A 17,102-nucleotide genomic window follows, 5' to 3' on the forward strand; every position below is an offset into this window, starting at 1 on the left:
GCCGAGTAGTGGTAGATGGAGAGGCTGGCATGTTAATAGTCAAACAGTTGGCGTATGAAAATGCTAACACTGCCTGTCAAGCTGCATTACGGCCCTATCAAAGAAAGGGGGCTCTCTCAGATTATATCCGCATTTGTGCAGATATTGGTCCCTCGTATATACAAGGAGTTGCTATCGCGGCCGCATTAAAGGGAACCACCATTGAAGGAATTCTTCAGCAACAGTTCAGCACAGGGAAAAGTCAAACACACAAGTGTTTCACTTGTGGAGGAACAGGACACATGGCAAAGCAGTGTCCCTCTAATAAAAGGGTTAATAAAGGAAATAGCAGAGGTTTCAAACAACCTGGACTGTGCCCTAAATGTAAAAGAGGAAAACATTGGGCAAATGAATGTAAATCTAAGACAGATATCCAGGGAAATCCCTTGCCTCAGCAGCAGTCAGGAAACTCCAGAAAGGGGCCAGCTCAGCCCCAGCAAATAATGGGGGCACTATCTGTTTACCCTCCTGCCCCTGTGCCGCCTCAAGGCCAGCTGGCTGCGCAGCATCCAGCCTGCCCCAGGAGCAAAACGAATACAGGAGTTATTCCGAGCAACCCCCTGAAGTGCCGGGTTGGACCTTGGACCCATAAAGCGATATGTATTAACTCCAGAATTGGGACCACAAGCCATCCCTACAGGGGTATATAGACCTACTCCTGAAGGGACGTTTGGCCTTTTACTAGGTAGAAGCAGTTTAACTATAAAAGGATTACACCAGGAGTGTCAGGAGAGGGCTGGGCTATCTGCTCTCCCGCAATAAGATTACTTACAATAAGATTACTTAAAGTTACATTTAAGAATTATAAAAGAACTTACAGAGAAATGCGAATCTTGGCTAAATTAGGTATGAGTTATTACTTCAGAAAGCCAAAAAGAAAGAAAAAATTTGAGATCTATCTTTCTTTTAAGCATAAAAAGAAATTCGGCCAGATCTGTTACTAATGCTTCCCCTAAAGTAAGCAGGATGTGGGGGAAGGGAGGGACACATGACGATCCAATATGGATGCCCACTCTCCCAGTATACAAATTTGAAGTTTCCTTTCTCGCCATGAAAAAACCTTAAAAATTTGGAAATGTGTCTGGAATTTCTGTGCTGGTGGGGAGAGAACTTAGCTGTAAGACAGAATGCGCGCATAGTCTGATTTCAGACATTTAGATTGTCTTCAGCTGGAATCTCTCTGCAAAAGCTATAGAAAATTAAAAACCCAGAACTGGTTATTTTTCCTAAGAGAAACGGCGAAAAAGTCTTCTTAAAAGAAATTCAAGCTAATTCCAGCAACAAGATTCGCATTTCCATAATAAAGAGCTGTTTTTAAAATACTAATAAAGTTTGTTAAAAGGTTGACTTTTAAAGCCTTCAAGAATATAAGTAAATTTATCTCTGTCATAGAATCTATTCAAAATAAATGCTTTAAAATAATTAGAATTGGATTTGAATCTCAGAAATTATTAAAATATAAATAATATATTAATTATAAAGATCTAAGTAGCCCAGATAACTAACTACACCCTTTATTAATAGAGGAAGGGGTAGATGCCCTTCCCCCAGCAGAGTTACTAGCAAATAAAAAGTAAAATTTAAATTTACCTCTTAAGAAAAATCTAGAGGACAGAATTAAAGCCATTAATTGATTATGTCTTGTATTTCTCTTAGAAATATAAAAGTGTCATCAATCTAAGAACTACTAAAAATATTTAATTTACAAGCTCTAAAAGTTCAAAGTACAGATTAAATTAGGAGAAATTATAAATATAGTAATTATATTACCTAATATATAAAAATATATTTTTGAGAAAATAAAATGCTATGTTTTCTCTAATAATTAAGAATTTAAAATATATTAGTTATTGGTCTGATTTTAAAAGAGGATTAATTCTATAATCCAGTTTAAATATAATTGATATTCTTTAAGATAATTTAGGTATATAATTTTTAAAGCATATATACATATATATATGTTTAATCTTTCCAAGTTATTTCAAGACTGAGAGTGACTTTTGAGCATCTCATAGGGCCCCGATATGTTCAAAAGTCTGTTCTCTCTTAAAAGAAATTTTTTTTAATTAAACCAATTAATACTTGAAATCACATGGAAAGCTTTATCAAATAAAAATTGATATATTTTACTTGTACATATATATTAAATGTTATAAAGGTTTTCGCTTATAAGAAGGGCAAAAACAATATATTTCTTAAATATAGCCATACTTTTAGATCAGACCAATAAAGTGTCAGACTTTATAAATTAGCCTTTTAAAATATAATCAAGATCTCATATAAATTAAGTTTCATAAGAATCTGGTGTTTAAATAATTAAATAAAAATAAAATCTAGAAACAGAATAAAAGCCACCATTTACTACCTAACTTCATATAGCCGCCTACATTAAGCTAGAGGCGGGGCAACATTTACAATTTATAAAATCAGATATAATTTACTTTATTTTAAATAAAGATACCTACTTTAATTACTTAAATATATTAGCTTATTAAATTATAATCAAGGGTTTCAGCTTAAAGAAAAGCCAATGTCTTTATAAGCAATTTAATTATGTATTCTAAGAAAGTTACTAAGACCTTGTCTATACAAAAAAAAATTAACAGCCAATTTAAAATTAAATTACCATACCTAGAACAAAGTATATCCTTACATAATATTATTCTACAATGTCATTATAATTTTTTAATATTTTACAACAGCATATTATACATTTATCCCAAACAAATTTACAAACTAATTTTTTAAATGTTTGGCAGCAATTTAAAAGGACATAAAAGGATTTAATCCCTTCCACTATGTGGAGGGCCCCCTGGGAAGGCACCTGAGCATTCTATATTGGCCCTTCTTGCTCTTTTTACCAAGAGGGACCCTCTTCTCACAATGTAATTGCCCGCAGCTGTTGCCTGAGCTCTCTATTCATAATGAGGTTGAAGCCTCATAGTGGCTGGTACCATAGATCTGTCTCTTTCATAATGGCGTGAGCTTGGCCCTCTCTAGAGAAGAAACCTGGTTTCCCCAAGATATATGATCAATGCCGGGGCCCCGCCAGCAGGCGAGGGGATCCCAAGGCAGGTGCTGGGCATAGAGGCCACAAGGACATAGGCTACCAAGGAGACAAAACTGAACCTCACGTCACCCTGCTTGGCCCCGGAGGATGGCTGGTTAGCCAATAACGGGTAAGATTCCTCAAGGGAGGAACAACCTAAGACAGGCACAGCCGCAGAGGGGCCATCAGGAGAGAACTTGGGGGTCAACAGAGGTGGGGCACAGAACCTCACTCCCCCAACATTGCAGGGGCCTGAACTCTAGCCCCTTCTGAGGGAGGTCTCCTGCCCCATGGCTGCTTCGCACTTCCCACGCCCAGCCCAGATTGGGATCCAGGTAGTGGACAGAGACTTGGCCCAGCTCCCAGCATCCAGATAACAGAGACATGGCTAACAGCAGCTGCCCTATATCTAAATTCAGCCTAACACCAGGAATGCTCAGGGCTTTCTCAGGGATACAAATAATCCTTTCCATTAATATTTACAGGGTAAACTAAGATTGTTATTAAAATATTAAATTTAAAAGTAAATTAGTAGTCAGCCTTACTATAAAAGTACTTATAATATAGCTAGCTAGTCGCCTATAGGCTCAACCTTCAAACTACAGCAGAAAACACAGAGCAGAAAACAAAGGTCCTTCAAACCCCTTATATTTCAGTAGAAATACAAGCTCTTATTTATACCTTAACAGATTTTACTATAAAGCCCATCAACATATAGTAATAGTACTTATATAGTAAGTATAGCAAAAATTATTAAAACAGCTACTATAAGGCACACTAATTTACAAGAATTTTTCATTTAATTTTCAGCCTTTAAAATATTATTTAACAATAACAATTTCCATATTTTATTAGAAGCAATATTCTCAGTATATTATCCACCTTCCTATACCAACTTTAGGGGTAAATCCCCAAGGACTTAAACCTAATCATATCTAGCAGAAGAATGTCACTCAATTGTAGAAAGAACCATTCATACTCTTACAATCATTTACTAAAAAACAAAAAAGGGGAAGAGGTTGTATTTTATATCTTTCCAGAAGGAGCAATGCAGCCAATTCGGGTGCCAGAGAGTTACGTGTGTCACCGAAATGGACTCAGACAAGATCCTGTGTCCCTTCACTCAAAAGGACTAAGTACTACCCTAATGACAGCAAAGCAGAGGAAGAAGAAAAACTGAAAGCTACGCAAGGGACTGAGGTGCCAACATAGAGTCATCTGAAGAAGTTAACAACTGAAGTGCAGCAGATTATGGAAAAGCAAGAAGTTGAAGCTACTTCTTCAACCATGTTCCTGCTCATGCTAGCATCTATTAGCTGCCAGTCTTCTGCAAAGTTTTACGCAGGCAAACAAAAGACGCTAAGTAAAATATACACCAGGAACACCAGCAGCAAAAGAGACTTTCTTTCATTTAGTAGCTAAAAATATTAATATGTCCATAGTTTTGATTTCTCTCTTATTGTTTTATTATTATTTAATAGCCATAGTTTTGCTCTTAACATTCAAGTTTTAAAAATGATAACATGTATATAATTTAATTTTGCATTGGCATTGTTTTAATATTAGAGCTTTGTTATTGATACTTAAATTTTACTCTTATTATTAGTAGTCTAAAAAACAGATATCAGTAGATTACATAGAAATTCAAGCTATTAATAATACAGGTTCTGCTCTGTTGCCTCCTAGCGAAGTGGCACAGAATATTTTTTATAAAATCCTAAGCCTTATGTCTTTTCATGGATTGCAGTCATTTATCTGGTCTCTGTTAATTATTGTTATCCTTGCTCTCGTTATTCTCTGTTTAATTCCAGTCTGCTTCCGAACCATTGGATCCAGCATCCGGTCCCTGCAAATAGGACTACATGAACTTCTCTTAAAAGACAGAGAAGGGGGATCTGTGGGGAGCGGGCTGTAAGCTGACACGGTCCTTGCACCTGTAGGGGCTAGCAAGGCTGGCACCCTACCCGCACAGATTTCCCAGGCCTGTTTGGATGGCAACTAATCAGTATAACGAGAGCAGCCCCTGCCTACAGAGCTTTCCCAGGGTTTGTTTATATGACTGCTATCAGTAGGATAAGAGCTACTTTCATGGCTTACCAAGAAATATGTACCCAACTAGTGAGATTTATTGTAACAAGAAACCTGTCCTTCAACTTATCCCTCCAGTAGTGATTTTAGAGAAACAAAGAATGTTTTCCTTGTGAGTGATTCCCTGCTTAGTGTCTTATGTATAAAAAGCACTGTATTACTAATAAAAGTTGCCAGAGCTTCTCGAGAGCTGTGGACCTCCCGAATCCCGCTGTCCTGTCTTTCTTTCTCTTCTCAAATCCCACCTCCCTACCTCAGCCCGGTTCAATCGTCAGGCTGGACCTGACAGTACACTACCTCCTCCTTGCCTTCCTCAAGCATTAATTAAGCCCGATCCTCGGCTGCAGGGCAGTCACCCTGAAGGACTCGCTCTCCATCAACATGTCCTTCTTCCTGTCCTTCTCCATATTCTGTCCCCCTGGCAGAGAGTGCCCTTCCCCCAGGCTCTGCAGTCCGCACACCTGCCCACATGGATAGCTGCTTATGCCCCCTTTAGGACTCACCCCCTCGGGCAAGTCTTTCCTGCCTTTGGTGACCTGACCCCTTTCTAGTCAAGTCAGGCGCCCCCTCAGGTCATGTCTCCCTCTCCCATCCTCACTCTCCCACTGGGGGCAGGGAGTCTGGCTTGTGCCCCCCATCTTCCTAGTACCCAGCACACTGGAGTGCTCCCCGCCTACACTTCTGTAGCGGCCACCTGCTAACGGTGTTGAGTCTCTTTCACCCAAACATTCTCTCCACAAGGCAGCCAGAGCTGCAAAATGCCATCATCCCCATCGCAATGCCTAACACTCGCAGCACACGTCACACAATGTCATTTCACTCTCACTTCTCTATGAGATCAATATTGCTATTAGCCCCATTTCTGAGATAAGGAAACTGAGGCCCAGAGCCCTTGAGTCACTTGCTCAGAAGTCACACAGATGTCTATAAACCAAAGTAAATTGCTCTCTGGCTCCAAACCTACCAACGCACTGTATTGAAACCCAAGCTCCTTCCCATGGCCCTCAAGGCCCTACATCGGTCATTGTCAACCCTGGGTGAGGAGCGTTGGGCTTATTTTAAAATACAGATGCCCAGGCTCATTCTCTCGCTGGCCTGGGCAGGGCCAGGAATTTATTTTTCTTTTTTAAGCTCTCCAGGTGGTCTGTAATGAGGGTTGAGAACGCCTGCTCTGTGATCCTGGCCTCCAGCCTCACCACCCTCTTGGTTCCTGGACAGGCCTCGCCCAGGAATCTCCCTTTTGCAATAATAGCTGCTCCCTCTGCAGCCTGCTGGGAACCTCAGATCTTTGTGGGGTGAACTCCTTCTATCACTGAGGTCTCCAGTGCACTGTGGCCTCTGAGAGCTGTCCCCATCTAAGGCAGCGGGGTCCCTGTCCAGGCCTTACTGTACCCCTTTATTCTCTGTTGCTTGGGCACAGCACCTGTTGTGATCTGCAATGACCCTCCCCCACCAAAACTGTAAACTTCCAGGCAGGACCTGGTCTGGCTGCTTCACTGCTACCCTCCAACACCTGGGCTCCTTCCTGCCCCAAGTGGGCCTGGATGGCAGAGCTGACAAATAATTGTTGACTGACTGACTGACTGACTGAGTGATTGAGTGAGTGAGTGACTGAGTGAGTGAGTGAGTGAGTGAGTGAGTGAATAAATGAATGACCTCACTCTTGGGTTCCATCTGGCACTTATCGGCTGTATGACCTCAGGCAAAGAACCTACACTTGAGAGTTTTTCCCTCTGTAAACAACAGATTCCACCCCCTATTTTATATGGGGCAGCAATAGTAAAACCATAACAATAATTTGTTGGGCCCAACCCTCACCCAAGAGGTCTCAGCCCCCATCTTGTTCAAGGGGCCCCCAGACACCCTCCACCCTCACCCCCTGGAGCTCCAGGCTGGGCACCTTACCAAGAAGGCCTGGCCTCGGACAAAGGGCATATTCCGGGTCAGGCCACGCTCCTCAGGCCCCCAACAGTTGTTTGTCTGCGTATTGCGGACCACGGCGTTCTCATTGAAACGGGGGCTCATGTGGAAGGCGATGTCATTCCCCGAGCACAGGTTGATGTGGAACCTGGGGGTGGGCAGCTCACCTGGATCTCTGCCCACTGAGCGCTGGGCCCCAGCCCCTCCCAGAGCTGGGGGGTGGGGACCAGAATGACCTTGGGGTATCTCTCCTCCCCGAGAGCCCAGGCTTACCGCTGAGCATTGGACAGGACGGTGCCTGAAATGGTGATGCCCTTGAAGGGGTACAGCCCCCCAGGGATGCTGGTGAAGAACGGTATTGGCTGTCGGGAGGAGAGGGGCAGGTCAGCCAGCGGCAGCCAGAGAGGCCACCGCTGTCGGGGGAACTCTCTGCCAATGTCCATGAATTTGGACTGTCACCTGAGTTTGACAACTGTGTGCGAGCGTCATATATTTTCAAGAAAGAATAGTGAGAACCCTAGCTGGTTTGTCTCAGTGGATAGAGCGTCGGCCTGCAGACAGAATGGTCCCAGGTTTGATTCCAGTCAAGGGCACATGCCCAGGTTGTGGGCTCGGTCCCCAGTAGAGGGCGTGCAGGAGGCAGCCTATCAATGATTCTCTCTCATCATTGATGTTTCTATCTCTCCTTCTCCCTTCCTCTCTCTGAAATCAATAAAAATATATTTTAAAAAATAAATAAATTTAACAACAACAACAAAAAGAATCGTGATAGCTTTACTTGGTTAGCAAATAAGGAAAACTTCCCAGTGTTCCTCAAATTTATGAGCTTAAACTGCCACGAAAAGTCCTAGCTGGTTTGGCTCAGTGGATAGAGCATCGGCCTGCGGACTGAAGGGTCCCTGGTTTGATTCCTGTCAAGGGCATGTACCTTGGTTGCAGGCTCCTCCCCAGCTTGGGCCCTGGTCAGGGCACATGAAGGAGGCCAATCGATGTTTCTCTCATATCAATATTTCTCTCTGTCTTTCCCTCTCTCTTTCACTCTAAAAGTCAGTGGGAAAATATCCTCGGGTGAGTATTAAAAATAAGTAAGTAAATAAACTGTCAAGAAGAGAACTTTGCTGGACACGAAAGGATGCTTGGGCTGAGAAGAGGCCATATAACACGCTTGTGATGAAGGGGCCCCTTAGGAGGTGAAAGCTCCTTTCAACTGTCTTCTGATTTCCCCGGATGTTTGAAGAAGGTCAGCTCACCGCAGGGCTGCTTTTAACTTTGTGAGCTGCCCCTTGCCTCCCCGCTGCCCTGCACAAACAGAACTGTGCCCTCCCTGAGAATCACTTATGTAGCTGGTGCTGGGGTACGCCCTCAGGGGGTAGGGGGCATTATGGAATTCTGTTGAAAAGAGACCAGGAAATTCAGTGTGGGATTGCGCCTGCACCCAGGCCTCCATGCACTCTAGAGGGGATGCTCCAATGTGAGGCTTCTGCCCCTGGATTCTCCCATTCGACTTCCCTCTCCTGTCAGCCTTGGTGCAACTTCCTGCCATTGTCCCAGACCCCATCCTGGCCACCTGCCCTCAGCCCCTCCGCAGGCAGCTCCCCTAACTCCAGGGCTCCCGGCCGACTTGTACCAGCAGGAGGGAGCGGGGTTGTGCGCTGACAGAGTTTGCAGACTTACAGGGAACATCTGTCCAGGGGTGCTCTGCACTGTGTGGACCACAGTTTGTGTCTGAAAAGGAAGAAATGGGGTTTTTAACCTGCTCTCACCAGCGCGAAGACCGCCATCTGCCACCAGAGGGCACCACTGAACACACACCCTCCCAGCAGCTGCAGGTGGGGAACCATCTCAGGAGCCCAGACCAGACTCTGAAAATTGCCTGTTGGCCCATCTTCCTTCTCAGGGGAATTTCTCTAGCATAGTTTCACTTTGCAGGAAGAAGTAAATGCGGGCCATCGCGTCCACAGATTGGCAGGGGCTTGGGCAATTCAGCTTGTTTCATAATTCATCAGCCGAGCCAACCACCGCTGCCCCCCTCCCCCAAACCTCCTCCCCCCACACACCGCGGTCAGAAGGGTGGCCCAGGGGTCTGGCCTCAGCTGGGCCAGTCGCCCTGTGGCAGAGGCCTAATGCCTGGCCCTGCCTCCTCCTTTTAACCCACAGGAAGAACCAAAATGAAGAGTTTCCAAAGAGACTTACATTGGGAGCCGTGATGGCCTGCCAATAACTTGGAGGCTGAAGGGGGCGAAAAATAAAAATGGCGGTTAATATTGGTGCCACTGGACGGGGAGATGACAGCCGGAACGCTGGTCAGAAATGCCTCCCAGACTCACGCTCGCTTCCTTCCTGCTCCCAAGCAAGCCTCCCTGAGCCTGTGGTGCCCAGATGCTCACCCACCATCCAGGTAACTATGGTTACAAACAGGGAGGGGCGGGTGGAGGAGAGGGGACATCCCGCCGGCTCCTCTAGAGAGCGAGGAGGATGTGTCTGACATACAACATACAGCTCACCTCAGCTCCCAGAGGCTAAACCATTACTTGCCATGTCCTATTTCACCAGGAGGGTGAAAACTAGTATTTAGTGAGGCCTACTGTGTGCCAAGCTCTGGCTTCAGTGCTTTATGAGGGAGGCATCCTTAGCTTCCCTTTTGCTAAGTGAGAGAACAGGCTCAGAGAGGTTAAGCACCTTGCCCAAGCCTGTCCCAATAGCAAGGGATCAAATACAAAATGGTACCCAGTTGGGTCTGGGTGTATCAGCATACCCTGTCCGCCCAAGGCTAGGGCTAAAGTCGGGCTGCCCTGCAAATGCTCCCTGGAGCTCCACCATCCTAAAGTCAGTGTGGCAGGTGGCAGGGGCCCACCAGGCAGCGTGATGGGCCACAGGAAGCTGGATAGGGAGACACCCTTGCCCTTGCCCCCACTGCTCAAGTGGCCAAGGAAGGGCCAGGCCCTGCTCCTGTTCCTGCCCGAGGCCCCTCCCCACCCAGCAGACTGGTCTACTTTCCCTGACTGGTCTCCCCTTCTACTGACTGCAACCCACACCCCTCATTCATTGATCCAGTCCCTACTGCACTCCAGGCACTGTGCAAAGTGCTGGACAAGTCACAATCCCAAGTTTATGGTTTGGGGGAAAGAGCAGGTGGAATCACGGAGACAGACATCTAAGAACAGTTATAATGGACATGGTGACTGGCGTGCACAAGGCTGTTAAAAGTCCATCAGGTCAGGGAGGGGTGGGGCATCCAGCAACCTGCCAGGCAGGGAAGATGCCCTGAGGAGCCACATTTCAGCAGAGCATTGAAGGGCAGTAAGGGGTTGGCTGGGTGAGGTGGCAAAGGGTCCTTTTGGCCCCAGGACAGCAGATGCAAAAGCGTGGTGGCCAAAAGGAGCCTGGAGTGAACAGTGGAGGCTGATGGAGGGTCTTCATGGGTAAAGTGGAAAGCCGGGAGTTGGGCTGGGTAAGACTGGGGAGGATTCTGCACACCCAGCTTGGGAGTTGGAGGTTTATTTGAGCCTGGGGCCTTTAAGAGATTTAAGCAGGAAGAAAATGAGATAAGATTTGCTTATGGGAAGGTCACTGTGACAGTGGGTGGGTGTGAGGGGAGAGAGGGGGATGGGTCCGATGGACTGGACCAAGGCAGTGGCTTCAGGAAGGAGAGGCCTTGGTGCCCTGGATATTAAGGGAGGGAGGGAAGGACCAAGAACGCCTCCCAGGTCCCGGGCCTGGGTGCCTGGTGGATGGAGATAGGGAACCTTGGGTGCACATGATGGGGCTTAGAGGCCCTAGTTGCCTACTGGCAGGAAGTAGCCTCTCTCTCAGAACCCTGTCCTTCCTGCTGACTGCTCAGCCTCCCAGGTGTCCATGTTCAACTCACTTTTGGTTTCTGCTCTTCAGACTCAGGTGAGCCACAGGGACTGGGGTAGGATTGCACCTCAGAGATCATCTTCTCGACAGGGACTGCAAAGCGGGCCTGTTAAAACAAAAGGCGACTTGGAGTGAAGAGAAGCTTTAATGACCAAGGAGGAGTGGAAAGGCAGGGGCCCGGAGAAGAGGGAGAAAGTCAGGCAGGCAGGGCAGAGTAGGTGAGAGGGAGAGAGTAAGAGATGGGACCAAAGAGAGAGGAGCTCATATTTGTTGTGGGCCTACTGTGTGCTTTTCCCATCTCAGGAGCACACTGAAATACCAAAGTGAAAATAACATCTCCAATCCAGGCGCCTGGGGCCCTGTGGGAATGTGGGCCAGGCCTATCCCAATCTTCCCAGTTTTCACAAAAAGGGAGACCTTCAGATTTCCATGTGATATCACCTGACCTGGAAAATGTTTGATAAAATGCACATAAAATTTACCAGAGTACAGCCGAGCGGCATTCAGCGCCTTCACACTGTGGTGCCGCCATCACCAGCACTCAGCTCCCCAACGCACACCTGCTCCCGACCTTGTACATGTTGGCAACACATTCAAAAATGGGAAAACACAGACAGTGTCCAATAGACCCTGGGGTGGGCCCATGGGAGCCATTTCGTGACCTCTGACATGTATCCCCTCATTAAGCCCACACAGATCTCCTGGGGAGGCTGTGACTATGCCCCTTGCACAGATGAGGAAACTGAGGCTGGGGTGGGGGCAGGCTCACTTGTCTGAGATCTCACAGATGGTGACGATGGCAGCACTGGGATCTGAGCTAGATTCAGTGTGATTCCTGAGCTGGTTCTTTCTAGAATCAAATGGCCTCCTAACCAGAGTGGGAGTAGAGAGGGACAGGCAAGAGTGGTAGGATGAGGTAGCCAGAGGTATGTCCACAGAGTCACCCTGGGGAGAGATTAGCTTATACTTGTGGGCACACCCAACAGGGACTAGTCGGCTTGTGAGTGCCATTTATACTTTTCTTGTATGATTCCTTGATGAGTATATTTCTGTGAAATGCACATTATTTTAATCACATTGTGTGTGTGTGTGTGTGTGTGTGTGTGTGTGTGTGTGTGTGTGTGATAAGGAATAGAGCCTTAAATTCTATCGCCTTGGAGACTGTTGGGTGCAGCAGCCGGGACTTAAATTCTCCACAAAAGGGTGTGCCAGCGTGGCCATGCTGCTTCTCTGAAATGGGGAGGAGCGCAGCACACATGCGCCTCCGTAACCTGTGATGTAACCTCTGTAACCTGGAGGGAGAGAGCTCAGGCCCAGCGGAGCCCCCACAGGAGGCATCTCCCCTGGGCGATGGGTGGGGTGCGATGCTGCACGTGATGCCGGCTCTTTAGTGGAGGCCTGAGCACAGCCTACCTTGCAGTCTCTGTATTTTGCTCTGAGGCCTCCAGCTTCATGAGATTTTGGCTAATAATGATTGGGCACCTGTCTATTCCCTGAAAAGTCCTGGGGATACCAAAAGGGACAAGTCACTATTCCAAGCTTATGGTTTGGGGGAAAAGGGGCGGGGGCGGGAGGGAGTGACGGAGACAGACATGCAAATACAGTTATAACAGGTCATGGTACAGAGTTGTGAAATGTCCACTGAGACAGGGAGGGGCTGGGGCATCCAGCCACCTGCCAGGCAGGGAAGATGCCCTCAGGAGCCACATTGAAGCAGAGCATTGAAGGGTAGTTAGGGGTTGGCTGGGTGAGGTGGCAAATGATACCTTTGGCCCCAGGCCAGCAAATGCAAAAGTGTGGTGGCCAGAAGGAGCCTGGAGTGAGCAATGGAGGGTGAAGGAGGGTCTTTGGGGGTGAGGTGGGAGGCCGGCAGGTGGGGTGGGCAAGACTGGGGAGGATTCTGCACATCCAGCTTGGGAGTTGGAGCTTTATTTGAGCCTGGGGCCTTTAAGAGATTTAAGCATGAAATAAGATTTGCTTATGGGAAGGTCACTGTGACAGTGGGTGGGTGTGAGGGGAGAGAGGGGGGAGGGGTCAAATGGCCTGGACCAAGGCAGTGGCTTCAGGAAGGGGAGGCCTTGGTGCCCTGGAGGGAAATTAAGGAAGGGAAGGAAGGACCAAAAACGCCTCCCAGGTCCCGGGCCTGGGTGCCTGGTGGATGGAGATAGGGAACCTTGGGTGCACATGATGGGGTTTAGACACCCTAGTTGCCTACTGGCAGGAAGTAGCCTCTCACTCAGACCCCTGTCCTTCCTGCTGACTGCTCAGCCTCCCAGGTGTCCATGTTCAACTCACTTTTGGTTTCTGCTCTTCAGACTCAGGTGAGCCACAGGGACTGGGGTAGGATTGCAACTCAGAGATCATCTTCTGGACAGAGAGTGTATGGGTGTCCTGTTAAAACAAAAGGCGACATGGAGTGAAGAGAAGCTTTAATGAGCCAAGGAGGAGTGGAAAGGCAGAGGCCCGGAGAAGAGGGAGAAAGCCAGGCAGGCAGGGACAGAGTAGGTGAGAGGGAGAGAGTAAGAGATGGGACCAAAGAGAGAGGAGCTCATATTTGTTGTGGGCCTACTGTGTGCTTTTCCCATCTCAGGAGCACACTCAAATACCGAAGTGAAAATAACATCTCTAATCCAGGCACCAGGGGCCCTGTGGGAATGTGGGCCAGGCCTACCCCAATCTTCCCAGTTTTCACAAAAAGGGAGACCTTCAGATTTCCATGTGATATCACCTGACCTGGAAAATGTTTGGTAAAATGCACATAAAATTTACCACGTCACTATTTTCTCGAGTACAGCCGAGCGGCATTCAGCGCCTTCACACTGTGGTGCAGCCATCACCAGCACTCAGCTCCCCAACGCACACCTGCTCCTGACCTTGTACATGTTGGCAACACATTCAAAAATGGGAAAACACAGAGAGGGTCCAATAGACCCTGGCGTGGGCCCATGGGAGCCATTTCGTGATCTCTGACATGTATCCCCTCATTGAGCCCACACAGACCTCCTGGGGAGGCTGTGACTATGCCCCTTGCACAGATGAGGAAACTGAGGCTGGGGTGGGGGCAGACTCACTTGTCTGAGATCCCACAGCTGGTGATGATGGCAGCACTGGGATCTGAGCTAGATTCAGTGTGATTCCTGAGCTGGTTCTTTCTAGAATCAAATGGCCTCCTAACCAGAGTGGGAGTAGAGAGGGATAGACAAGAGTGGTAGGATGAGGTAGCCAGAGGTATGTCCACAGAGTCATCCTGGGGAGAGATTAGCTTATACTTGTGGGCACACCCAACAGGGACTAGTCAGCTTGTGAGTGCCATTTATACTTTTCTTGTATGATTCCTTGATGAGTATATTTCTGTGAAATGCACATTATTTTAATCACATTGTGTGTGTGTGTGTGTGTGTGTGTGTGTGTGTTTTGTGTGTGTGTGTCATAAGGAATAGAGCCTTAAATTCTATCGCCTTGGAGACTGTTGGGTGCAGCAGCCGGGACTTAAATTCTCCACAAAAGGGTGTGCCAGCGTGGCCATGCTGCTTCTCTGAAATGGGGAGGAGCGCAGCACACATGCGCCTCCGTAACCTGTGATGGAGGGAGGGAGCTCAGGCCCAGCGGAGCCCCCACAGGAGGCATCTCCCCTGGGCGATGGGTGGGGTGCGATGCTGCACGTGATGCCGGCTCTTTAGTGGAGGCCTGAGCACAGCCTACCTTGCAGTCTCTGTATTTTGCTCTGGGGCCTCCAGCTTCATGAGATTTTGGCTAATAATGATTGGGCACCTGTTCTATTCCCTGCAAAGTCCTGGGGATACCAAAAGGGACAAGTCACTATTCCAAGCTTATGGTTTGGGAGAAAAGGGGTGGGGGGGCGGGGAGGGAGTGACGGAGACACACATGCAAATACAGTTATAACAGGTCATGGTACAGAGTTGTGAAATGTCCACTGAGACAGGGAGGGGCTGGGGCATCCAACAACCTGCCAGGCAGGGAAGATGCCCTCAGGAGCCACATTGAAGCAGAGCATTGAAGGGCAGTTAGGGGTTGGCTGGGTGAGGTGGTGAAGGGTCGTTTGGGCCCCAGGACAGCAGATGCCAAAGTGTGGTGGCCGGAAGGAGCCTGGAGTGAGCAGTGGAAGGTGATGGAGGGTCTTAGTGGGTGAGGTGGGAGGTCGGGAGGTGGGCTGGGCAAGACTGGGGAGGATTCTGCACATCCACCTTGGGAGTTGGAGATTTATTTGAGCCTGGGGCCTTTAAGAGATTTAAGCATGAAATAAGATTTGCTTATGGGAAGATCACTGTGGCGGTGGGTGTGTGTGAGGGGAGAGAGGAGGGAGGGGTCAGATGGCCTGGACCAAGGCAGTGGCTTCAGGAAGGGGAGGCCTTGGTGCCCTGGAGGGATATTAAGGAAGGGAGGGAAGGACCAAGAACGCCTCCCAGATCTGGGGCCTGGGTGCCTGGTGGATGGAGATGGGGAACCTTGGGTGCAGGTGATGGGGCTTAGAGGCCCTGCTACCTGCGGCTGGAAGTAGCCTTTCTCTCAGACCCCTGTCCTTCCTGCTGACTGCTCAGCCTCCCAGGTGTCCATGTTCAACTCACTTTTGGTTTCTGCTCTTCCGACTCAGGTGAGCCACAGGGACTGGGGTTGCATTGCACCTCAGAGATCATCTTCTGGACAGGGACTGCACGGGTGTCCTGTTAAAACAAAAGGCGACTTGGAGTGAAGAGAAGCTTTAATGAGCCAAGGAGGAGTGGAAAGGCAGGGGCCCGGAGAAGAGGGAGAAAGGCAGGCAGGGACAGAGTAGGTGAGAGGGAGAGAGTAAGAGATGAGACCAAAGAGAGAGGAGCTCATATTTGTTGTGGGCCTACTGTGTGCTTTTCCCATCTCAGGAGCACACTCAAATACCAAAGTGGAAATAACATCTCTAATCCAGGCGCCTGGGGCCCTGTGGGAATGTGGGCCAGGCCTACCCCAATCTTCCCTGTTTTCACAGAAAGCAAGACATTCAGATTTCCATGTGATATCACCTGACCTGGAAAATATTTGTAAAATACACATAAAATTTACCATCTTAAGAGTGTATGGCTGAGGGGAATTAAGTGCCTTCACACTGTGGTGCAGCCATCACCAGCACTCAGCTCCACAATGCACACCTGCTCTCGACCTTGTAGATCAGGGGTCCTCAAACTTTTTAAACAGAGGACCAGTTCACTGTCCCTCAGACTGTTGGAGGGCCGGACTATAGTTTTAAAAAAAACTATGAACAAATTCCTATGCACCCTGTACATATCTTATTTTGAAGTAAAAAAGCAAAAACACCCGCATGTGGCCCACAGGCCGTAGTTTGAGGACGCCTGTTGTAGATGTTGGTAACACATTCAAACTTGGAAAATGCAGAGAGAGTCCAGTAGACCCTGGGATGGCCATGGGGACGATTTCGTGACCTCTGACATGTATCACCTCATTGCACCCACACAGTACCTCCTGGGGAGGCAGTGACTATGCCCCTTGCACAGATGAGGAAACTGAGGCTGGGAGAGGCAGACTCACTTGTCTGAGATCCCACAGCTGATGACAATGGATCTCATGGAACCACATGGCCTGCTAACAAGGGTGGGAGTAGAGTGACAGACAAGAGGGGAAGGAGTCTGTCTGAGGCAGGTGCTCTGGACAGAAATGGTGCCATAAGAAGGATGGGGCAGGGATAGCCAGTGGTAAGTCCTATCCCCAGAGTCACCTGGGTGAGAGATTAGCTGGAAACTTTGGCTCCCCGCAACAGGACCTAGGCATAGTAGACTGGCCCCTGCACCCAGCCCCTCAGACAGGTGCCATTAGGACAATCTTACGTTGACGCCGATGTATGTCAGCCCCACGGGGCCGGTGACAAAGACGTTGTCCACACGGTGGAAGGGCACGCGGTGTTCGTACTGCACAAAGCGATCTCCATTCACCATCACCTGTCAACAGGAGCACATAGTCCAGGAGAGGGCTCCCAGACCAGGGCGGGGAGCACACCTGAGCACTAGGATCTCTGATTCTAGAAATTAACGTTTTGCACTCGGATGTCGAGAGTGACTCGACACGGTTAGCTTTAGAATAAAGGAATCGAGAAAAAAGCAAGCGAGCGCAAAGGGTTAAGGCCTGTCTGGTTTTCACCTCC

The 17,102-nt window shown here is 48.1% G+C and overlaps 1 protein-coding gene across 1 annotated transcript in view; it reads right to left on the reverse strand.

Annotated features, from left to right (window-relative positions):
• Nucleotides 1–17,102, reverse strand: part of LOC129147097 (galectin-9B-like) — a 30,983-nt gene that overhangs the window by 2,401 nt on the left and 11,480 nt on the right. Inside the window, exons 4-7 of the mRNA XM_054709095.1 lie at nucleotides 16,789–16,899; nucleotides 8,771–8,821; nucleotides 7,370–7,458; nucleotides 7,082–7,244 (exon numbers count right to left, since the gene is read on the reverse strand). Of these exons, the coding sequence (XP_054565070.1) occupies nucleotides 7,082–7,244; nucleotides 7,370–7,458; nucleotides 8,771–8,821; nucleotides 16,789–16,899 (414 nt within the window). The remainder of the gene's footprint in view (nucleotides 1–7,081; nucleotides 7,245–7,369; nucleotides 7,459–8,770; nucleotides 8,822–16,788; nucleotides 16,900–17,102) is intronic.

The sequence above is a fragment of the Eptesicus fuscus genome, chromosome 20 (genome assembly GCF_027574615.1).
Source record: "Eptesicus fuscus isolate TK198812 chromosome 20, DD_ASM_mEF_20220401, whole genome shotgun sequence".
In the NCBI taxonomy this organism is placed as follows: Eukaryota; Metazoa; Chordata; class Mammalia; order Chiroptera; family Vespertilionidae; genus Eptesicus; species Eptesicus fuscus.